Source organism: Crinia signifera, chromosome 7 (genome assembly GCF_055691185.1).
Source record: "Crinia signifera chromosome 7, ASM5569118v1, whole genome shotgun sequence".
Lineage (NCBI taxonomy): Eukaryota > Metazoa > Chordata > Amphibia > Anura > Myobatrachidae > Crinia > Crinia signifera.
This window is the reverse complement of record NC_139223.1, coordinates 158,975,291-159,000,547: the sequence shown is the minus strand read 5'-3', so window position 1 is coordinate 159,000,547 and position 25,257 is coordinate 158,975,291. Positions and strand designations below refer to the sequence as shown.

Here is a 25,257-nt window from a genome sequence, read left to right as displayed (position 1 = left end):
TAGGGGACCGTTACACCTTAGTTGGCAGGAAGGCGCTAGGGGACCATTACACCTTAGTCGGCAGGAAGGTGCTAAGGGACCGTTACACCTTAGTCAGCACGAAGGTCAGCAGGAAGCTGCTAGGGGACCGTTACACCTTAGTTGGCAGGAAGGTGCTAGGGGAACGTTACACCCTAGTCAGCAGGAAGCTGTTAGGGGACCGTTACACCTTAATCGTCAGGAAGTGCTATGGGGCCGTTACACCTTAATCGTCAGGAAGTGCTAAGGGGCCGTTACACCTTAGTCAGCAGGAAGGCCCTAGGGGACCGTTACACCTTAGTCAGCACGAAGGTCAGCAGGAAGCTGCTAGGGGACCATTACACCTTAGTTGGCAGGAAGGTGCTAGCGAAACGTTACACCCTAGTCAGCAGGAAGCTGTTAGGGGACCGTTACACCTTAGTCGGCAGGAAGTGCTAAGGGGACGTTACACCTTAGTCAGCAGGAATGCCCTAGGGGACCATTACACCTTAGTCAGCACAAAGGTGCTGAGGGACTGTTACACCTTAGACAGCAGGAACGCCTTAGGGCACCGTTACACCTTAGTCAGCACAAAGGTGCTAGGGGACTGGTACACCTTAGTCAGCAGGAAGCTGCTAAGGGACCATTACACCTTAGTCAGCAGGAAGGTGCTCGGGACCGTTACACCTTAGTCAGCACAAAGGTGCTAGGGGACCGTTACACCTTAGTCAGCAGGAAGCTGCTAAGGGACCATTACACCCTAGTCAGCAGGAAGGTGCTAGGGACCGTTACACCTTAGTCAGCAGGAAGGTGCTAGGGACCGTTACACCTTAATCAGCAGGAAGGTGCTAGGGACCGTTACACCTTAGTCAGCACAAAGGTGCTAGGGGACCGTTACACCCTAGTTGGCAGGAAGGTGCTAGGGGAACGTTACACCCTAGTCAGCAGGAAGCTGTTAGGGGACCGTTACACCTTAGTCGGCAGGAAGTGCTAAGGGGCCGTTACACCTTAGTCAGCAGGAATGCCCTAGGGGACCGTTACACCTTAGTCAGCACGAAGGTCAGCAGGAAGCTGCTAGGGGACCGTTACACCTTAGTTGGCAGGAAGGTGCTAGCGGAACGTTACACCCTAGTCAGCAGGAAGCTGTTTGGGGACCGTTACACCTTAGTCGGCAGGAAGTGCTAAGGGGACATTACACCTTAGTCAGCACAAAGGTGCTGAGGGACTGTTACACCTTAGACAGCAGGAACGCCTTAGGGCACCATTACACCTTAGTCAGCACAAAGGTGCTAGGGGACTGGTGCACCTTAGTCAGCAGGAAGCTGCTAAGGGACCATTACATCTTAGTCAGCAGGAAGGTGCTCGGGACCGTTACACCTTAGTCAGCACAAAGGTGCTAGGGGACCGTTACACCTTATTCAGCAGGAAGCTGCTAAGGGACCATTACACCCTAGTCAGCAGGAAGGTGCTAGGGACCGTTACACCTTAGTCAGCAGGAAGGTGCTAGGGACCGTTACACCTTAATCAGCAGGAAGGTGCTAGGGACCGTTACACCTTAGTCAGCACAAAGGTGCTAGGGGACCGTTACACCCTAGTTGGCAGGAAGGTGCTAGGGGAACATTACACCCTAGTCAGCAGGAAGCTGTTAGGGGACCGTTACACCTTAGTCGGCAGGAAGTGCTAAGGGGCCGTTAAACCTTAGTCAGCAGGAATGCCCTAGGGGACCGTTACCCCTTAGTCGGCAGGAATGTGCTAGGGGATCGTTACACCTTAGTTGGCAGGAAGGCGCTAGGGGACCATTACACCTTAGTCGGCAGGAAGGTGCTAGGGGACCGTTACACCCTAGTCGGGAGGAAGGTGCCTGGGGACCGTTACATCTTAGTCAGCACGAAGGTCAGCAGGAAGCTGCTAGGGGACCGTTACACCTTAGTTGGCAGGTAGGTGCTAGCGGAACGTTACACCCTAGTCAGCAGGAAGCTGTTAGGGGACCGTTACACCTTAGTCGGCAGGAAGTGCTAAGGGGCCGTTACACCTTCGTCAGCAGGAATGCCCTAGGGGACCGTTACACCTTAGTCAGCAGGAAGGTGCTAAGGGACCGTTACACCTTAGTCAGCAGGAAGGTGCTAAGGGACCGTTACACCTTAGTCAGCAGGAAGGTCAACAGGAAGCTGCTAGGGGACCGTTACACCTTAGTTGGCAGGAAGGTGCTAGCGGAACGTTACACCCTCGTCAGCAGGAAGCTGTTAGGGGACCGTTACACCTTAGTCAGCACAAAGGTGCTAGGGGACTGTTACACCTTAGTCAGCAGGAAGCTGCTAAGGGATCATTACACCTTAGTCAGCAGGAAGGTGCTAGGGACCGTTACACCTTAGTCAGCAGGAAGGTGCTAGGGACCGTTACACCTTAGTCAGCAGGAAGGTGCTAGGGGACCGTTACACCTTAGTCAGCAGGAAGGTGCTAGGGGACCGTTACACCTTAGTCAGCAGGAAGGGTCTAGGGGACCGTTACACCTTAGTCAGCAGGAACGCCCTAGGGGACTGTTATACAATGGTGGATTTTCTATCCATACTGCTTGTACTAATGTTTTTTTTTAGAAGAATTACATTTAAAAAATAAAACACCCTGCTGCCTATTGTTTCATATGTTGCAATGATCACAATAGTACACATTTTTGTATAGAACAAGGGCATGAAATATATGCAGAGCAGAGTCCGGCTTTCATGTGCAATTCCATGTACACAAATATTAGAGTTTCCACAGGCGCTATTACAGGTTACATGAACAATTCTAACCCCCGTTAGTGATGTCACACTCAGCTGTTCCTTTCAGGGGTTAAAGTTTGTTACAGGCAACAGAGACACGGGAGGGAAGGGGTGGGCATACCTCCCAACTGTCACGATTACAGCGGGACAGTCCCGATTTCCGGGTCCTGTCCCGCTGTCCCACCCGCGGCAGGCATTGTCCCGCTGCGGGGGGTGGCAGTTGGGTGACCCCCCAATCTAATAGAATAGACGCTGTGCGCATGCGCACAGCGTCTATTCTCGTATGAAAATGAGGTCGCGGCTAATTAGCATAAACCACGCCCTCATTTGCATGTGCTATGCCCCCTTTTCGGGCGCTTGCGCGAGTGTCCCTATTTCTTCAACACAAAAGTTGGGAGGTATGGGGGTGGGGCTTATTTAGTGAGGACACCATACTTACAGTTAGAACCGTGAGGTGACAGTACTGCACTACTGCCCACCATGCCTTATATCTGCTTGGCTCCGCTGAGTGCACACAAGAGATGAAATGAGGTTGATCAGCGAGGTTGATGATTTATTTAAACCTTATAAAGATTATTTTATTTTTTGTTAGTACAGTTATTTGTTGTGTTCTGTTACAGGGGAGTACGGATTGGTTCCTGTGATGCACCTCAGGGGAAGCTGATAGACGCTGGGAACCCATCTCCATTCATACACCCTCCCGCCCTCTACGGTCAGCTGACGACTGTCGTCTCTCCTCCACCCTGATCACTGTTTCCCATGCTAGAGTACAGGACTTTGCCCGTGCTGCACCCCTTCAGTGGAACGCACTCCCTCGCTCCATTAGACTCTCCCCGATCTTGCAAAGCTTCAAACGGGCACTGAAAACTCACCTATTCATCAAAGCGTACCCTTCCACTGCATAAACCAGCTGGTTCTCCTACCCCTTGCCTGTTTACATCCTGCTATCTAACCACCACCCACTCGCTTGCACCTCTTGTAATCTGTCTGTCTCCCCTTCCTACTAGATTGTAAGCTCCTCCGAGTAGGGCCCTCTTCCCTCCTGTTGTCAAAGCCCACTTCTCTTCACATTTCACTCACAGCTCTCCTTTACTCCAACACTCAGTGACCATCTTCGTCTGCATACTCCTCTCCATCATTGGCCTCAAGCCTCTAGTTGTATGTTGATTGAGTCCTCACTACTTATATCCAAGCTGTAATGTGTATTGATCTGTGGCGCTCTTTATTTGTACTGTATTTTTGTTATTTATTCAATGTTATGCCAAGTTTTGTTTCCCTGTATTGTTCCTTTGTACGGCGCTGCGAAACACTTGTGGCGCCTTATAAATAAAATTATAATAATAATAATAATAATTAATCAGAGCCGGCCCTAGCCTAAATGACGCCCTAGGCAAGATTTTGGCTGGTGTCCCCTAGCACCGCCACTAGTTCCGCCTGTGACCCTGCTCCCCTTTCCCAGCACCATCAACCCTCATCATAGCAGTCATCATTTTGGTGCTCCTACCAGCAATATTTTAAATAGAAACAGTGCACACATTCGGTGCGCAGCCTATACAGGGGTGTGTTCCTGCTGGGAAGGGGCATGGCCACACAATAGTACCCCCAATTCAAATGATGCCACACAGTAGTGCAACTTTATTCACATTATATCATGCGATGGTGTCCCTTATTCACGTTACATCACACAGTAGTACCACTTTACCTTATATACATTACTCCTCACATTATTCACATTATACCCTTAGAAAAAAATCCTGAGAAAATATTGTATTTTAAGCACCTCCATGGCCACACTGCAACCCAGCACAAAGCAGTGTATGCTGGGCAGAGGAGAAGAGCTGCAGCTGCTGCTGTCACTTAAGGGAAGGGGGCCTGGGGCCCCCACTGGGCCCTTCCATCAGACTTTGGCCTGGGTAATATGTACCCCCTACCCCTTTCTCTCGGCACCCCTGATAATACCACACAGTAATGCCTGTTACACATGACACACATTATTAATGTCCTTATAACCATAATGCCTCTTACACATTATGCCAACCTTTAATAATGCCCTTCATACACATAATGACACACATAATGCCCCTTACACATATGTTGCACATTATGAATGCCCTTATACACATGACACACATAATGTCCCTTACACATGTCACACATTATTAGTGCATTTATACATGACACACATAATGCGCCTTACACATCTGCCGAACACTACTGCACAACCAACCCACCCGCAGACAGCACTCGCACAGCCGCTAACACTGTGACCTCTGCCTCTGCTTGGATACAGATGTTTCCTCATACATCTTGCCTCAAAAGGCCATGCAGCTCCCGGACAGTTCTGCTAACGTTGGGTGCCTTTTTTGTTGAAAATTCGTCTTATATGCATTGTTATGACCAGCACACACAAGGAGCTTCCAATGAGCAAAATGATATGCAGCATGCCTATATTCTGTGTGCGACTGTGGCTGTACCTGCATACGGAATGCAATGTTACAGTGATTTCCATGAATACACTATTTCATATGCAGATACAGCCTCACTCACACACAGAATATAGGCATGCTGCATATCATTTTAATCAGCAGAAGCTGCTGGTGCCCATAGGCATTCCAATTGCCTAGTTTGCCTATGCCTAAGGCCGGCTCTGTCATTAATACAATGTGTCTATATCGGCATGTAACTGGTGATCTGACACCGCTGTGAGACTACTCACCAGGGCTTTGCTGCTATCTGCCGCCAGTGCGTCCTCCTGTCCCGGTACATGGCGCTGTGCGGGGTGGCTGTTGTTGTCTGTGACGTCAGGTTGCCCTTCTGTCTCCTCTCTGGGGTCTTTTTTCACACCTGGGACTCTAAGAAAATGTTGCTGGTTATAAAGAGACTACAACACAGAGATGCGCAGTGCTACTGGCAGAGCGACATGTGGTACAGGCATGGAGTATCCACCCCTGTACGTCCTATAGCAGGGGCAGCCAACTCCAGTCCTCCAGAGCTACCAACAGTTAGCGTTTTCCAGGTCTCCTCACAGAATCACAAATGAAGTAATTAGCTCCACCTGTGGATCTTTTATAATGTGTCAGTGAGTGATGGGTGCACCTGTGTACCTGCCGGGTGAGCTGGGAAATGTGCATTATTGGTAGCTCTCAAGGACTGGAGTTGGCTATCCCTGTCCTATAGAATGCCCCCATATTCTGTAGCCATGTACAAAGCTAGAGAGCCCTCTGGGGCTTCGGGACGGATGCGGCACAATTTGTCTACAACAAGAAGATAGACAGCCATTAGTTCGACAACTCAATAGGTCGACATGTCATTAGGTCGACATGCCATTAGGTCGACATGCCATTAGGTCGATAGTGTCTAGGTCGACGGTCAAAAGGTCGACAAGGGGTTTTTTACTGCTTTTTTTTTACTCAAATGTAGACACAGTCGACATGGACACAGTTTGATGTGAACCGCAGCCCCTCACATCGCTCGGCACACTATTATAATCTAACTCTACGCCGTAGTGGATGGTAGGGCATGAAATACCGCCTGTCGGCACATGTCGGCTCAAAATACAGTGAAAAAACCATGTCGACCTTTTGACTGTCGACCTAGACACTGTCGACCTAATGGCATGTCGACCTATTGAGTTGTCGACTAATGGCTGTCTATCTTCTTGTTGTAGACAAATAGTCCGGATCCCCTTCGGACATAAGAGACTGATAGAACCAAACACAAATCACAGCATTACTGATCTCCTCTAGTGATTTATGTCGCTATATCATTGCCACCTGGGGAACATCCCGCCCACGCAGTGGTCACATGACGGCTATTGGGGTCACTTACATTTCGGGGTGTCTCTTTTCAGGCTTTGCTTTTTGTTTCTCTGCACCATCTGAGGTTTTCTGCTTTGTGTTTGGTTGTTTGCTGGAGCCTGTAAAAGGAAAGGCTGTCTCAGTACATTATGTCCAGGCCCCGGTGCGGTGTAGGCCCTATATGTCCAGGACCTATATGTCCAGCCCCGGTATGGTGTAGGCCCTGTATGCCCAGGCCCCGGTAGGGTGTAGGCCCTGTATGCCCAGGACCCGGTGGGGTGTAGGCCCTGTATGTCCAGGCCCCAGGGGGGTGTAGGCCCTATATGTCCAGGCCCCGGTGGGGTGTAGGCCCTATATGTCCAGGCCCCGGTGGGGTGTAGGCCCTGTATGTCCAGGCCCCGGTGGGGTGTAGGCCCTGTATGCCCAGGCCCCGGTGGGGTGTAGGCCCTGTATGCCCATGCCCCGGTGGGGTGTAGGCCCTGTATGTCCAGGCCCCGGTGGGGTGTAGGCCCAATATGTCAAGGCCCCGGTGGGGTGTAGGCCCTATATGCCCAGGCCCTGGTGGGGTGTAGGCCCTATATGCCCAGGCCCCGGTGGGGTGTAGGTCAGGGACGTGCAGTCAGGGGAGGCAGGGGAGGCAGAGCCTCCCCTGTCATAATGATGAAAATAATAAAAAGAAGATATTTATATATCTTCTTTTATTATTTTCATCATTTCTCCCTCTCAGGCTGCCTCCCACCCTCTTACACTGCTGCATGTGAGGGTGGGAGGCAGCGGGAGAGGTGCCTCCCGCTGTTTACATTGAAACACCGGGCAGCGGGGGGCGGGAAGGGGTGGGCAGGGGGGCAGGGTGCAGCAATGGGCTGTAAAAGCCCATTGAAAATGAATGGGGAAGCGGCACTTATACTGGTGCCGCAATGACAGCGGCACCAGTATAAACGCACGCCCCCAGATGTGATTGGGCCAGCAGATCCAGTGCTGGATCCGCTGTCCAATCACACATGCAGGACCCGTGAGACGATGCAGCAGCGCAGGGTGCGGGCAGCGGGGAGTCCGGCACCTGTTGGAAGACGGACTGCCGTTGACACCGGCGTGGAGAGGACCGGCCGCCGTCACCGCCGTGGAGAGGACCAGCCGCCGTCACCGCCGAGAAGACAGGTGAGTTCGCCGGGTGGAGGGAGGGCAGGTGGGGCGCGCGTGTACCGGCGGCGGGGGGTCCTGTAGTGATAGCCTGTAGTGATAGCCACAGCCACGTCTGTCAGCATGTCCCACTCAGACCACCCCAGCAGCAACGGGGTTAATTCGGCGCGCGTGTACCGGCGGCGGCGGGGGGGGGGGGGGGGTGTTGTCCTGTAGTGATAGCCTGTAGTGATAGCCACAGCCACGTCTGTCAGCATGTCCCACTCAGACCACCCCAGCAGCAACGGGGTTAATTCGGCGCGCGTGTACCGGCGGCGGGGGGGTCCTGTAGTGATAGCCACAGCCACGTCTGTCAGCATGTCCCACTCAGACCACCCCAGCAGCAACGGGGTTAATTCGGGGGACTCAGACACCTGCAGTGCTTTAAACAGAGAAATGTACGTATGAGACTACCCTGTGCCTTCCATCCCAGACGCTTCATTTCCATATTCACAGCCAGGCTATGGAAATTAACCCCGTTGCTGCTGGGGTGGTCTGAGTGGGACATGCTGACAGACGTGGCTATCACTACAGGACTGTTCTGCACCCCCCCCCCCCCCGCCGGTACCAGTGACGTGCGGTGAGGTCAGTGCCTCCCCAGGCAATGACCTCACCGCACGTCACTGGTGTAGGTCCTATATGCCCAGGCCCCGGTGGGGTGTAGGTCCTATATGTCCAGGCCCCAGTGGGGTGTAGGCCCTATATGCCCAGGCCCCAGTGGGGTGTAGGCCCTATATACCCAGGCCCCAGTGGCGTTTAGGCCCTTTATGTCCAGGCCCCGGTGGGGTGTAGGCCCTATATGTCCAGGCCCCGGTGGGGTGTAGGCCCTATATGTCCAGGCCCCGGTGGGGTGTAGGCCCTATATGTCCAGGCCCCGGTGGGGTGTAGGCCCTATATGTTCAGGCCCCAGTGGGGTGTAGGCCCTATATGTCCAGGCCCCAGGTGGGTGTAGGCTCTATATGTCCAGGACAAAAGAAGGAAGCAATAGTCTGCGCATCCAAACAGATGCTGCAGGGAACCCAGTAGTACCACCTACTACAAGATATATACTGGAGGAAATAAAAAAGGGTGGGAACCCTGTGCTTCCTATTAGGGTAAACAAAGTTGTTTATGGGAAATGTTCTCCTTTTCCTGATCTTCTTCTGAATGGGAATAAATGTTGTTCTTTCGCTCAAGTTCCTCAGTAAGGATCACCTCGGGAAAAGAAGAAAAAATCTAATGGTGCAGATTTCCTGGATACTTAGTGCACACACAACGTTTTAATAACACAAATATAAGGGTACTTGTACCATGTGTGGGCCTCTCCTATAGGCCAAGAATTTCAGCATAGATCTGGGGTCACTTGTATAATTCAGGAAATCGTTTCCTTTTTAGGTCCTGTTTTTCCTTTTTCCTCAGAAATATATAAGGGAAACACTCATAGCGTAACCAACCAATTTATTAATAAACACACAATATAAATCAACAAACAAACAAAGCCTGGTACCGTGTCTGGCCTTTCACCAAAGGCCGGTTTAGGAGCATATGGGGGGGTCAGATGTAATAACCCGGGTGGACCCCTGCATAGGTTCTCCAAAAGCTGGTCCTGGTGTCTAGATCTCCAGGCAGGTTCCCAGGTGCCTCAAAAACACCAACGCGTTTCGACTGTTAAGAGTCTTCCTCAGGGTGTGTAGAGGCAAACACACTTTACCTGTTTATATACCTAGGTGAGGACCTCCCACCTAGTTTGTACTTCCTGGGTTACGGGCTTACCATCTACTAAATTTTTTTACAGAAGAAATGTGCTAACATTCAGCCCAGAAGGTCACTATTTCAATTACATGATGGACATAAGGAAAAGCTTAAAATAAATACATAAAAAAACCGTAGGAAACCCTCATCACAGGGTTATACATCCGCCGGAAGTGGTCATGCGTTCCAGCGCAGTGGAACGCAAGGCCTTTATTTGGAGTTCATATTAAAAAACACTATGGTGCTTGTATGGATAATAAGTATAACATTAATTTGTGCTGATGGAGGCTCCAAACGGGGGTGATTAATTTGTCCAAAGACACCGCTGGCTATTAGGTCCTGCAGCCGCGGGACCGGAAGTGACGTCTGCGTTCCATACATCGCAGCGTCTGGAACGCATCGTCTAAAAACACCGCTGGCTATAGTGTCCTGTAACCGCGGGACTGGAAGTGACGTATGCGTTCCATGCGTAGCGCCGCCTGGAACGCATCGTCTGTTACTTCCGGGATACATGCATAATCTGGTACTCCGTGTCTCTGCACAGCTCCAGAGGCAGGGAGTTGGATATGTAAGATCCCCATTGGTTAATCCCTCGATCTCCCCTGCATATTTATCCTTAAGTATTACTAAAGTGCTGCTTGTCAATAATTATAAAAGGCATTTTAAAATAGCATTAACAAACATTAAAAGACATGAAAAAAAACGTGATAAAAACGTGATAAAAATTATTATTAATATGCTGCTTGTCACGTTTTTATCACGTTTTTTTTCATGTCTTTTAATGTTTGTTAATGCTATTTTAAAATGCCTTTTATAATTATTGACAAGCAGCACTTTGCTTTGCTTTGTTTGTTTGTTGATTTATATTTGTGTTATTAAAACGTTGTGTGTGCACTAAGTATCCAGGAAATCTGCACCATTAGATTTTTTCTTCTTTTCCCGAGGTGATCCTTACTGAGGAACTTGAGCGAAAGAACAACATTTATTCCCATTCAGAAGAAGATCAGGAAAAGGAGAACATTTCCCATAAACAACTTTGTTTACCCTAATAGGAAGCACAGGGTTCCCACCCTTTTCTATATGTCCAGGCCCCGGTGGATTGTAGGCCCTATACATTCCTGCAGCCCTTTGCTTTTAGTCCCGCTGGCAGTTCTGCATCTACACTGCTGGCAATCAAAGCTCCTGTGAGGTTTTATTTTGTTAATTTTAATTTCTCTATCCTCCTCCTGTACTGTAATAAACACAGCAACATGTACAACACAAGGGGATGTGCTGCTTTATAGTGATAGCTCAGGGTTGCCGACTTTCTTATTCTCCTCTCCAGGAGAAGCCCGGAGAGGAGAATTTCATTAGCCGCTCAGGGGGCGGGGCTTAAGTGTGACATCACTAAGCCCCGCCCCCATGCGGGCAAACCAGCGAATTCAGGGATCTCCGTGGAGGGGGCGGGGCTAAAATGATGCGATTGTGTCATTTTAGCTCCGCCCCCTCCTCTGAGACCCGAGGATCCGGCGGACAGCAGGGGTCCCCCCTGAATCCGGGAGGGTTGCCCACCCTTCCGGGAGGGGGACCCGAATTTCGGGAGACTCCCGGAAATTCCGGGAGGGTCGTCAACCCTGAGATAGCTAATAACAACTGAATAAGGGAGGGAGGAAAACAGGGGAATGTCTACTTACCTTGCCCCTGTCCCCCACTAACCCTCCCTCCCCACAGCCTTACCACTTCCCTCACACCGCAGCCTACCTCTCCCGCCCTGCAGCCTAACCCTCCCACCCTGCAGCCTAACCCCAGGGCAGCCGAGAGGGGGGGGGGAGCAGGTAGTAATTACCCAGGCTTGCTGGAGGGGCCCTGGTCCGACCCCTTTCTTCCCCCTCCGTCCCTCCCAGGCAGCATGTGCTGTGCTGATAGCAGGCTCAGCATGAGCATCTCACTGACAGTGTGGGCGGGATGCTATATAGCAGAAATGCGGTAAAAACCCCGTTTTCGGGGTTTCTACCGCATCTCTATATGCTATATGGCGCCTCCGCAGTGTCAGCGCTGCGGAGGGAATCGCCAGCTAAAGCTGGCGAATCCCTGCAGAAGCCTATGGGCTTCTTACCGCAGCGCTGTTTGAGGGATCCGTCACGGATCCCTCCCAGCGTGCCCTGCGGCCGGCGCCGGGGTCTGCGCATGCGCAGATGGACTCCCGGGTCACAGACCCGGAAGTCCAGCGCCGGCACCGCATCGCAAGGGACAGCTCTTACCGCAAGAGCTGTCCCTTGCATGAATAACGGCATATGTTATAGCATATGCCGTTACTAATAATGCGGTAGCCGGCGATAATGGGCGCGGATGTTACAACATCCCGCCCTGTGTGAGCTCATACTGAGCCTACTGTCAGCACAGCACATGCTGTAGGTGTGTGCTGCTGCTGCTGCTAAGTTTAGAGTTTTTAGCGGTTTCTTTCACCCTCCTCTAAACATTTTGGGGGGGTGGCCTAACCACAGCCTAACCCTCCCGCCCTGCAGCCTAACACTCCTGCCCTGCAGCCTAACACTCCCATCCTGCAGCCTAACCCTCCCACCCTGCAGCCTAACCCTCCCGCCCTGCAGCCTAACTCTCCCGCCCTGCAGCCTAACCACTTCCCTCACACCGCAGCCTAACCCTCCCATCCTGCAGCCTAACACTCCCGCCCTGCAGTCTAACCCTCCCGCCCTGCAGCCTAACCCTCCCGCCCTGCAGTCTAACCCGCCCTGCAGTCTAACACTCCCGCCCTGCAGCGTAACCCTCCCATCCTGCAGCCTAACCCTCCCGCCCTGCAGCCTAACCCTCCCGCCCTGCAGCCTAACCCTCCCGCCCTGCAGCCTAACACTCCCGCCCTGCAGCCTAACACTCCCGCCCTGCAGCCTAACCCTCCCATCCTGCAGCCTAAACCTCCCGCCCTGCAGCCTAACCCTCCTTTCTTCTCTGCCCCCTGATACTTATGTCAGTGTCCTCTGCTGATGCAGCTATGTGTATGTACCCCGTACTTGTCCTCTATGGTATTCAGCTATAAGTCACTGTCTCTTGGGTTATATACTCTGTAATAGGGTGCTGCAGATCCCTTGTTCTCTGCCCCCTGATACTTATGCCAGTGTCGCCTGATGATGCAGCTATGGTTATGTGCCTTGTACTTGTCCTCTATTGTATTCAGCTGTAAGTCACTGTCTCCTGGGTTATATACTCTGTAATAGGGTGCTGCAGATCCCTTGTTCTCTGCCCCCTGATACTTATGTCAGTGTCCCCTGCTGATGCAGCTATGGTTATGTGCCTTGTACTTGTCCTCTATTGTATTCAGTTGTAAGTCACTGTCTCCTGGGTTATATACTCTGTAATAGGGCGCTGTGGATCCTTTGTTCTCTGCCCCCTTATGCTTATGTCAGTGTCCTCTGCTGATGCAGCTGTGGTTATGTGCCCTGTACTTGTCCTCTATTGTATTCAGCTGTAAGTCACTGTCTCCTGGGTTATATACTCTGTAATAGGGTGCTGCGGATCCCTTGTTCTCTGCCCCCTGATACTTATGTCAGTGTCCTCTGCTGATGCAGCTCTGGTTATATACCCTGTACTTGTCCTCTATTGTATTCAGCTGTAAGTCACTGTTTCCTGTTGATGTAATAGGGCACTGCGGATCCCTTGTTCTCTGCCCCCTGATACTTATGCCAGTGCTGCCTGATGATGCAGCTGTGGTTATGTGCCCTGTACTTGTCCTCTATTGTATACAGCTGTCAGTCACTGTCTCCTGGGTTATATACTCTGTAATAGTGTGCTGCGGATCCCTTGTTCTCTGCCCCCTGATACTTATGGCAGTGCTGCCTGCTGATGCAGCTGTGGTTATGTGCCTTGTACTTGTCCTCTATTGTATTCAGCTGTAAGTCACTGTCTCCTGCGTTATATACTCTGTAATAGTGTGCTGCGGATCCCTTGTTCTCTGTCCCCTGATACTTATGTCAGTGTCCCCTGCTGACGCAGCTATTAGGGTTACCACCCGTCCGGGATTACTCCGGACAGTCCGGTAATTGAAACCGGCGTCCGGAGTCCGGAAGGGTGGCTGCCCCGGACTATATATTGTCCGGGAATTGATCCACGGCCGGCCGGCACCGCCGATATTACTGATGCAGGCGGGCGGCCATCTGATCCCCACACAACAGGATGACAGACACTGCACATACCCTGGAAGCCGGCGCCGGGGGGGGTGGGAGGGCCGCGGGGTGGTGACACACGTCGGACCATCCCATTACTCCTCCTTCAGACAGTGTCTGTGATGTAAGTCGCCGCGGCACTTGCTGGGAGGAGGAGGGAGGCGGGACACAGTCTGAGTGTCATGTCCTCCTCCTCGTATGTCCTCCAGCTCCTCCTGCGGGCTGCGCGGCGCTACGCCGCTACGTGACGTGACTGACACACCTGACCTGACACTTGAGTGCGGCGTGCCTGTGTCGGGTCACGGACGGCGCGGTGAGTTGTGTGGTGCATACTGTCATGTCCCCCACATTGCCGCTGGTCTACCCCTCCTCCACGGTGGGTCTGTGGGGATCAAATGACGCAGTGAGTTGTGTGGCGCAGACTGTCATTTCTGTCATGTCCCTGTCAAAGTTCAACTTCAGCAGTTGCACCGTGGCTGCCTGCCTGCTGTGTGTGTCCCTCCTGCACAGACTGTCACACTGTCCCCAGACGGGCAGTCCTCTTCTGCGCACTATGCCAGTCACCACCTGCTGGGCGATGTGCCCGCTGGCCTCAGGCCCCCAGCCAACCTCCCAGGCCCAGCCAGCACAGCAGCAGCTACACTAAATTTACTACTGTGGCCACTTGCCACGCTGGCCCAATACAATATTATGTTGATCATCACTATGGCCCCAGGCCCCCAGCCAACCTCCCAGGCCCAGCCAGCCCCAGCACAGCAGCTACTCTAAATGTACTACTGTGACCACTGGCATTTGGCATTTGCCGTCCCCCTTGGCAACGAGCATTTGCCCTCCACTGTGGCAACAGGCATTTGCCCTCACCCTTGTCAACGAGCATTTGCCCTCCACCTTGGCAACAGGCATTTGCACTCCCCCGTGGCATCAAGCATGAAGGTCCTGGCATCGAGCATGAAGGCTCTGGCATCGAGCAAGAAACCCCAAGCAATTAACATGGAGGTAGGCGGTATTTATATGGCATAATATGTAATAGCCATTACAGTGTATGGTATACCTGTATGTAAAGGGCATTAGGTTGTGTTTGGGATAACGTGTAATGGGCATTAGAGTGTGTGGCATAATGTGTAATGGGCATGTAGTATACTTATGTAATGGTTGTGTGGGACGTATGATAGGTATTCTGGTGTGTTTTTGGCTTGAGCACTGTCCCTGTTGTCCTTAGTTTAAAAAAATTGTTGAGCCCTGGCATAACTCGTAATGAGCATTATGGCCTCTGGTGCGCACTGTCACTTTTATCCTTCTTTTAAGAAAATTGTTGAGCCCTGGCAAAACGTGTAATAGGCACTATGGCATGTGGTATAATATGGATGTTTGACGTGTAATAGGCATTATGGTGTAAATTTTTGGGCGCGCCTCCGGCGCGCGCTGTCCATTTTGCCCCTATTTTTCTTTTTGAAATTGTCCACTCATGGCATAACGTGTAATGGGCATCACGGTGTGTGCCATAATGTATAATGGGCATCAGTGTGTGGCATAGCGTATAATGGGCATTACAGTGTGTGACATGACGTGACGTAACGTAACGTGTATGTGGCATTACCATGTGCAAAATCAAGAATAGATTTGAAGCAAATGTAAATAAACAACAACCATAAGGGGAGTCAAGGGGCGGTGCTGGGGGCGGGTCAATGGGTGGGCTGTGGGTGTGTCAAGGGGCGGGTCACTGTCCGGGAATCGCTCAACACAAAGGTGGTAACCCTAGCAGCTATGGTTATGTGCCCTGTACTTGCATACTTGCCTACTTTTGAAAAGCAAAATGAGGGAGATTTTAGATGCTAGCAAAATGCACCGAGCGCAGCGTCGCGCACCATTAAAGAGGTGTGTCATTTCAACCAAAGGGTGTGTACAGTGACACATATGGGCGTATCTATTTCCACCCAGGGGTGTGTCCTGCAGTGGCTGGTGAAAAAAAATATGAAAAGCCGCATACCACCAGAGCAAGTTTGTATATGGCAACCTACAAACAGAAGCTGTACAATTGAAACAGCAATCATGTGTGGTTGCAATGTGTTCAATGGTCATGAAATATTCTCATATAAATAAGTTCATGTTTTCAGTCAGGCTGAAAAATTATAATAGAAAAGCATATGGGCACAGAAAGACATAGCAGCATACCTCCCTAGTTTGGCATTACATAAGTCGTAATCTGCTGCGCCGAAGGCGCGGCCAACTTGAAAAGGAGTGTGGCTCTGATTAAAGGGGCGTGGTCTAAGGACAGGGCGGGGCCTAGCAGCACAACCCTGTTTTGTCACTTTATGGGGCTTGCCAAGCGCTCCCTAAGCAGCCCCTGGCTTTCTCCCTGCACTGGAGATGCCAGCTGAGATCTCCAGCTCCCACAACTGCCCCCAGCCCGCTGGACACTGCCACCCACAGGAGGAACTGCAGGACAGTCTCCAATTAGTGGGAATGCCCCGCAGTAATTACTACAGTTGGGAGGTATGTAGCAATATTACTACATATTTATTAGCCCAGGACACACGACCTGACCCACCATACCACAGTTGTGTAATTATGGCCGCCAGGGCTTAGAAGGGCGGGACTGTCAGTGCAGCTAGGGAGACTGCAGGCAGGGCTGCCATCAGAAATTGTGGGGTCCGGGACAGACACAATAGGCAGGGCCCCCAGCTCCCCACCATAATACTCATTACATATTATACCACACGCTTTAATGCCTATGACACAGTATGCTACATGCTGTAAATGGCAATTACACATTATACTGCACACCGTAATGCCCACAACACATTATGCCACACACCGTAATGCACATTACATATTATACCACGCGCTGTGAGGTGAGGAGACAAATCAGCAGAAAGTGAGACCCCAGATTTTTCTTTTTAAGTGTGCATTTAAAAAAAAAAACAAAAAAAAAACAGCAGGATCTCTGCACATTTCCATAATTTACTGGAATTCAATTGTACACAGTGTTCTGTTGCAAAACACCATATCAATGCCAGTATTGTAGCACTGTTTAAAATATCGCCCAGCATGTACAGTACAAACGATATACGTTCCCGCTGGTTTTACCGACCACCCGTTGTCATCTGTACATGCAGCTCAAATGACAAGTCATCAATGACTACATGCACATAGCGGAGACCCGATGACATTCGTGCATATGCACTACATGGTTGGCCCAGCAGATTAGAGGGAAATGATGATATCGCACAGGAGCGAATCGTAAAGTGTATGCACCTTTATAGGTGACTGAAATCTTGCAAAGTCTGCACTACAATAACCAGCCAGTCTGTGCACAAAAAGATGTGTACACTACACACAGCACTGACTTAGCAATAAACGCATTAGTTGTAGGAAATGCAGATCTACTCCGATGCAATGATCTCGGGAGAGGTACTGTATATCCTACACCTGATCCTATAGAAGTGCCCTCCATTTACCACTGCACCAAGTATGCTGCTCATGGACCAAGCCTTGTAAAGATGAAAGGTTGTGCACAGCTTCTAGCTGTACACAAACTTCATTCTATAAAATGAAAATACAGAAGCCAACTGTTGTGTACGGCTAAGCTTACCAGCTCCCCTCCGCCATGAATTGTAAACACAGCCACACAAGTGCTGCTTATCCGCACATACAGTAAGCTGTGGGCACATCTGTACATGCTAGCAACAAGCCTAGCCGTGCCATGTGCACGTCACCTGTATACACACACATGCTGCTACCCGCTGTCCCTCCGCAGATATAACTAGTGAACACAGCGGCACTATCTGCGTTCCCAGCTGCAGCCACCCCAGGACAATGCACATACCTAGAGCAACAGCCCCAAAACGCACCACCCTATCAGCAACTCTAAATCTGCCATCTTCGCGCTTCCTGCTTCTACCGACAGCTGACAGACCCTGTGAGGGGTGCAGGTAACAGTCAATAGAGGATATGAGGGGGAGAAGGTGATGTGATGGGGGACGAGAGGGGCTAAGGTGACGTGGGGGGAGGCAGTGAGGTGAAGGGGCAATGGGTTGAGGTGACAGGGGCGAGAGGAGGCTGGTCTAGTTCTTACCAGTATTGTTGGGCCTCCTGTTCACTGGCGCTGCGGCAGTGTATATATGACAAACATGTGAATGGTGCAGGGGGTAGCTTGCTGGGCCGACCCCCCGCTCCCCCCCCCCCAGCAGCCGGGCACCTGGGTCTGGGCAGCGCGGGTGGGCAGTGGTGTCCGGGCAGGAAGGAGGTCCCTGCGGCGCATGGACAATTAGTGGCGGATGGGAACTAGTTCCCATCCACCGCAGGGACCCCGCCGCTGATTGCCCATACGCCGCAGGGACCTCTGCCCACCCGCACTGCATGGACCCCACTGCCCAGGTACCACCTTCCTTCCAGGGCCCCCACAGACCTTAATTTGTCAGAGTCTGCTATTTACTGTGCAGGGCGGCAAAAAACGGGCAGGGCAGAATTTGTCGGCTTTTAAAGGGGCAGGGCGCAGCACCCTGTGAAATAAGCCTAGCGGGAACACTACATATATGTGTGTGTGACGTCATAGATGATGTGACGTCATAGATGATGTACAGTCTCATCTCTAAAGTGATCATAATATATAGAAAACATTACAGAACATTGCTATGGTCAGAAAAAAAGTATAAACATAATATTGATATAACATTCAAAATAAGAAGAAATATATTGGTATCACAACTTTAATAATCCGCATTGAGAAGGTCAGTGTTGCTGTAATGCAAATAATGTTACCTGTTTTATGGCTGGCTGTGAATGTTGTGTTGCCTGTAACAATAAAGATAACCAGTAAATTGTTACTATCTTTCAATAGTGTCACCTAATTGCTTAAAATGTATATAAAGAGGATTTGGATACTAATTGTGCAGACTTAGTCTATACACGGCCGTAATGCACTAAATCCAAAATGGCCGATTAACCCTTGTTATGCTGTACAAAAAAACTTTTTTTGGGAAGCAGGAATTTTATTATACAGACCTTGTCTATCCATGACCATTCTATACTTAATATGTGTACTAATTAAAGATGGCCGATTAACCCTTGTGCTGAAAAGAATTTTAATGACATTAAACAAAACATCAAAAGGAAGGAGTTCAAGCTTAATAAATGAGAATATTTATATAATTAATTAGGTACAGCTCCTGGTGGCTGGAGTAGTCAGTTTCATCTAGATTATACAGGACAATCAAGGTTTTATTTATTTAAGAAGGGAAACCATAACGACCTGACTATGCTGTGACCTTACTACATACAGGTATAACCAAAAAAGTGTAGTGCTTAGGATGGACATATCAATTTGTGGCTAGGACAATTATTTATTTTAAATAGAAACTAGTGAAAGATAAATATATATATTTCTCTATTTATAGTGAGGTGCAGTGTGCGTGGGCTGGGTTTAAGCACAGTTCAGTGTACGTACGTATGTATGAGACAGTAGAGTAAGACACAGCAGGGAGAAGGAGGAGGGACGGAGAGAACAGCCCAGCAGCTTGCGGAGCAGCAATGAGACTCAGGAGCCAGAGAGGAGATGTGGACAGGAGCCGGACAGTGTGAAACCGCCCTTATACTTACTGCAGCTGCCGCTCCTGACACTCGCGCTCCCGGCCTCCAGGCTCACATGCCACAGTCCTCCTCTGCCGCTTCAAAGCTCCCGCCCACAGTCCTGCTGCCGCACCACACAGATTCACTGTGTTCTTCCTTCCCACGGCCTGCACTACCCACACAGCCCCGCGTTGCTGTCATAATGTGTCATAACGTCGCGCACTCAGGCCCCGCCCTCGCAACATCCCGTTCGCGCATGCGCAGTTGCGCACTCAGGTTTTTTTTTTTTACAAAGGGGCCAAAAAACCGGGAGAAACCAAGGGATTTGCGGGGGAGCGGGAGAAGGATTGAAAAAACGGGAGACTCCCGCTAAATGCGGGAGGGTAGGCAAGTATGCTGTACTTGTCCTCTATGGTATACAGCTGTAAGTCACTGTCTCCTGGGTTATAAACTCTGTAATAGGGTGCTGCAGATCCCTGGTTCTCTGCCCCCCTGATACTTATGGCAGTGTCCTCTGCTGATGCAGCTATGGTTATGTGCACTGTACTTGTCCTCTATTGTATTCAGCTGTAAGTCACAGCCTCCTGGATTATATAGTGTGTAACTGGGTGCTGCAGATCCAATGGGAAGCCATATAAATAAAGGATAATAATACTTGTTAGGATGGTGACTTCCTGCTTGCTGCTGCGTTGTTCCTGGGCTGTAGGTGGCGCTGGTGCCACATCTCCCCTCTGGCTTGCCTGTAATTGTAGTGTGAGTGTATCTGCAGCAGGTGATGTCTGGTCTGTGTGTGGTGTCACAGTTGGTGACTTTGGCATTAGGTCTGTGGTATCTGAGGGAGTATAATGGCAGAAGTAAAACACAGAGAAGACTGTTCCTCCCATGTGAGCAGGGCCCTCCCTCCTTCGTAATTACGTAATATGCTAATTATAATTCTGCTTATGCTTAAAGTTCTTTTACATAAAGACTTGTCTGAGACCACATTAATAGGTTTCACAACTCCAGTCCTCAGGGACCTGTAGCAGGCCATTCTTTCATGATCCATGACAACTGCAGTTGGCGGCGGTAATACCCAGTCATTCTGCTGGACCCTTAAGGACCCCATGCACTATGCGATTTGGGTACAATTTCACCCGATTCGGATGAATGGGGCCGTGAAATTCACCCAAATTGCACATGTAGACAACCCGTCCGACCTGATGCGCGGTCCCGTGTGCATCGGATCGGAGTAAGGAGGTCGGACAGATATATCTTATGTGCAGCCCAGATCCGGGTGGAGGATGGCAGCGGGTGGGGGATGCCGTCAACCAGAGATCCGGGCGTAGGGAGCAGGAGGAGCAAGGAAGCCGGGCAGGGGAAGCGCCAGCTGGAGCACTTACAAATGAATAGGAAGGCACTGATTGTCTGAGACCTCTCTCCAATCAGAGGCTGCACATTCAATTGTATGGGCTTTTTGTTTTAAGTGCTCCCGCTGGCACTGCCCAACAGCGGCTTCCCCTGCCTGGCTCCCTAGTTGCCTCCGCCTCCCCCCCTGCTCGGCTCACTGGTCGCGGGCATCCCCCACCCGCTGCTGTCCTCTGCTCCCTGGTCCCCTCGCCGGCATCCGCTGCCTCCCCCCGCTCCCTCCGCCTGCAGCTCCCTGCAAGATGCATGTGATAAATCGCATGCTCCCGGGACAATCAGGTCCAACTTTTCCTAAGGACAAGTTATGTATGGGGAACCTTTAACCTCCGTCAGAGCTCATCCTTCCCAATGGAGAGAACTAAGATAGCCCACTTTCATTTCACCAGTAGACTGATACTGTGCATCACAATCAGTAGTGTGAGTCTGTGCCAGGGGACACCCAGTACACACCTGATACAGTGCGTCACAATCAGTAGTGTGAGTCTGTGCTGGGGGATGCCCAGTACACACCTTATACAGTGCGTCACAATCAGTAGTGTGAGTCTGTGCCAGGGGACACCCAGTACACACCTGATACAGTGCGTCACAATCAGTAGTGTGAGTCTGTGCCAGGGGACACCCAGTACACACCTGATACAGTGCGTCACAATCAGTAGTGTGCGTCTGTGCCAGGGGATGCCCAGTACACATCTGATACAGTGCGTCACAGTCAGTAGTGTGAGACTGTGCCAGGGGATGCCCAGTACACACCTGATACAGTGCGTCACAATCAGTAGTGTGAGTCTGTGCCAGGGGATGCCCAGTACACACCTGATACAGTGGGTCACAATCAGTAGTGCGAGTCTGTGCCAGGGGATACCAGTACACACCTGATACAGTGCGTGACAATCAGTAGTGCAAGTATGTGCCGGGGGACGCCCAGTACACACCTGATACAGTGCGTGACAATCAGTAGTGCGAGTATGTGCCGAGGGACGTCCAGTACACACCTGATACAGTGCGTGACAATCAGTAGTGCGAGTATGTGCCGGGGGACGCCCAGTACACACCTGATACAGTGCGTGACAATCAGTAGTGCGAGTATGTGCCGGGGGACGCCCAGTACACACCTGATACAGTGCGTGACAATCAGTAGTGCGAGTATGTGCCGGGGGACGCCCAGTACACACCGGATACAGTGCGTGAAATCAGTAGTGCGAGTATGTGCCGGGGGACGCCCAGTACACACCGGATACAGTGCGTGACAATCAGTAGTGCGAGTATGTGCCGGGGGACGCCCAGTACACACCTGGAACAGTGCGTGACAATCAGTAGTGCGAGTATGTGCCGGGGGACGCCCAGTACACACCTGATACAGTGCGTGACAATCAGTAGTGCGAGTATGTGCCGGGGGACGCCCAGTCCACACCTGATACAGTGCGTGACAATCAGTAGTGCGAGTATGTGCCGGGGGACGCCCAGTACACACCGGATACAGTGCGTGACAATCAGTAGTGCGAGTATGTGCCGGGGGACGCCCAGTACACACCTGATACAGTGCGTGACAATCAGTAGTGCGAGTATGTGCCGGGGGGCGCCCAGTACACACCTGATACAGTGCGGGACAATCAGTAGTGCGAGTATGTGCCGGGGGGCGCCCAGTACACACCTGATACAGTGCGTCACAATCAGTAGTGCGAGTATGTGCCGGGGGACGCCCAGTACACACCTGATACAGTGCGTCACAATCAGTAGTGCGAGTATGTGCCGGGGACGCCCAGTACACACCTGATACAGTGCGTGACAATCAGTAGTGCAAGTATGTGCCGGGGGACGCCCAGTACACACCTGATACAGTGCGTGACAATCAGTAGTGCGAGTATGTGCCGGGGGGCGCCCAGTACACACCTGATACAGTGCGGGACAATCAGTAGTGCAAATATGTGCCGGGGGGCGCCCAGTACACACCTGATACAGTGCGTCACAATCAGTAGTGCGAGTATGTGCCGGGGGACGCCCAGTACACACCTGATACAGTGCGTCACAATCAGTAGTGCGAGTATGTGCCGGGGACGCCCAGTACACACCTGATACAGTGCGTGACAATCAGTAGTGCAAGTATGTGCCGGGGGACGCCCAGTACACACCTGATACAGTGCGTGACAATCAGTAGTGCGAGTATGTGCCGGGGGGCGCCCAGTACACACCTGATACAGTGCGTCACAATCAGTAGTGTAAGTATGTGCGGGGGGACACCCAGTACACACCTGATACAGTGCGTCACAATCAGTAGTGTAAGTATGTGCCGGGGGACGCCCAGTACACACCTGATACAGTGCGTGACAATCAGTAGTGCGAGTATGTGCCGGGGGACGCCCAGTGCCCAGTACACACCTGATACAGTGCGTGACAATCAGTAGTGCGAGTATGTGCCGGGGGGCGCCCAGTACACACCTGATACAGTGCGTCACAATCAGTAGTGTAAGTATGTGCGGGGGGACACCCAGTACACACCTGATACACTACTGATTGTGACGCACTGTAAGTATGTGCCGGGGGACGCCCAGTACACACCTGATACAGTGCGTGACAATCAGTAGTGCGAGTATGTGCCGAGGGATGCCCAGTACACACCTGATACAGTGCGTGACAATCAGTAGTGCGAGTATGTGCCGAGGGACGCCCAGTACACACCTGATACAGTGCGTGACAATCAGTAGTGCGAGTATGTGCCGAGGGACGCCCAGTACACACCTGATACAGTGCGTGACAATCAGTAGTGCGAGTATGTGCCGGGGGACGCCCAGTACACACCTGATACAGTGCGTGACAATCAGTAGTGCGAGTATGTGCCGGGGGACGCCCAGTACACACCTGATACAATGCGTGACAATCAGTAGTGCGAGTATGTGCCGGGGGGCGCCCAGTACACACCTGATACAGTGCGTGACAATCAGTAGTGCGAGTATGTGCCAGTACACACCTGATACAGTGCGTGACAATTAGTAGTGTAAGTATGTGCCGGGGGACGCCCAGTATACACCTGATACAGTGCGTGACAATCAGTAGTGTAAGTATGTGCCGGGGGACGCCCAGTACACACCTGATACAGTGCGTGACAATCAGTAGTGCGAGTATGTGCCGGGGGACGCCCAGTACACACCTGATACAGTGCGTGACAATCAGTAGTGCGAGTATGTGCCGGGGGGACGCCCAGTACACACCTGATACAGTGCGTGACAATCAGTAGTGCGAGTATGTGCCGGGGGACGCCCAGTACACACCTGATACAGTGCGTGACAATCAGTAGTGCGAGTATGTGCCGGGGGACGCCCAGTACACACCGGATACAGTGCGTGACAATCAGTAGTGCGAGTATGTGCCGAGGGACGTCCAGTACACACCTGATACAGTGCGTGACAATCAGTAGTGCGAGTATGTGCCAAGGGACGTCCAGTACACACCTGATACAGTGCGTGACAATCAGTAGTGCGAGTATGTGCCGGGGGGCGCCCAGTACACAACTGATACAGTGCGTGACAATCAGTAGTGCGAGTATGTGCCAGGGGACGCCCAGTACACACCTGATACAGTGCATCACAATCAGTAGTGCGAGTATGTGCCGGGGGACGCCCAGTACACACCTGATACAGTGCGTGACAATCAGTAGTGCGAGTATGTGCCAGGGGACGCCCAGTACACACCTGATACAGTGCATCACAATCAGTAGTGCGAGTATGTGCCGGGGGACGCCCAGTACACACCTGATACAGTGCGTGACAATCAGTAGTGCGAGTATGTGCCGGGGGACGCCCAGTACACACCTGATACAGTGCGTGACAATCAGTAGTGCGAGTATGTGCCGGGGGGCGCCCAGTACACACCTGATATACAGTGCTTCACAATCCGTACTGTGCGTCACAACCGATAGTGTGAATTTGTGCTGGGGACCCCAGTGAACATCTGAGGTTGAGCGTTCCTATCGCCAATGCATCTATTCTGACTATTTCCTTAGATTTTATGTTCCCTTTTTCACGACTCTCACGAGTATTAGAAGTGAATGATGTTTATTACCTGGTGAGGCCTCAGATTTCTCGCTCTCAGACGTCCGCTCACTTTTGGTCTGCTATGGAGAAAATGATATATCTATAAAGATGAATTCACATGAAGTATTCCCCCCTCCCCATCATTACTGGTACAGGGACCCTGTGTGATAGGACGGAGCATTGTCCCCAGCTGAGGGGCTTTGGTGTACCCCTTGTTCTGAGGAAGCCGCTGACACTCACTACAGGCGGGGAAATGTAACTATCTAATTGCGCCATGTTTCTGGAAGTATCTCTCTACTAATTGCACTAGGAAGCTGCCGTTGAAAACCTCCAGAGAAATCTGTACCAAAGGATCAGCACCAGCAGCTGGGAGGCAAAGTGACTGTTTAGCGGTACAATAGTAATGTCCGTCCAGACAATGATGTGAGTCAAACTACTTACTGTCATATCAATTCATCCTAACTGCGAAGGACGATTCCTTTAATCCCTACTAACCATTAAGCAGGTTACTAACCAACATTAGGGACAAACCTTACCAAGACGGTTACTATAAGTATATGTGAACTTTTGAACCAGTGAGGGGCAAAATAGTAAAGGGCTCACCACTCCTGCTGCAGGGTTACCAGTAAAATTAGACCAA

General features: G+C 51.2%; 1 protein-coding gene across 8 annotated transcripts in view; it reads right to left on the bottom strand.

The window, feature by feature from the left end:
- The window catches only part of KIAA2012 (KIAA2012 ortholog), a 225,103-nt gene that overhangs the window by 42,269 nt on the left and 157,577 nt on the right, over nucleotides 1–25,257 (bottom strand). For 4 of the 8 annotated variants that reach the window (XM_083154093.1, XM_083154099.1, XM_083154097.1 and 1 more), the window contains 5 exons: nucleotides 24,646–24,697; nucleotides 19,844–20,020; nucleotides 18,382–18,414; nucleotides 6,588–6,675; nucleotides 5,476–5,611 (listed from right to left, as the gene is read on the bottom strand). In XM_083154093.1, the coding sequence (XP_083010219.1) occupies nucleotides 5,476–5,611; nucleotides 6,588–6,675; nucleotides 18,382–18,414; nucleotides 19,844–20,020; nucleotides 24,646–24,697 (486 nt within the window). The remainder of the gene's footprint in view (nucleotides 1–5,475; nucleotides 5,612–6,587; nucleotides 6,676–18,381; nucleotides 18,415–19,843; nucleotides 20,021–24,645; nucleotides 24,698–25,257) is intronic. The other 4 variants (XM_083154096.1, XM_083154101.1, XM_083154100.1 and 1 more) reach the window with 4 other exon arrangements.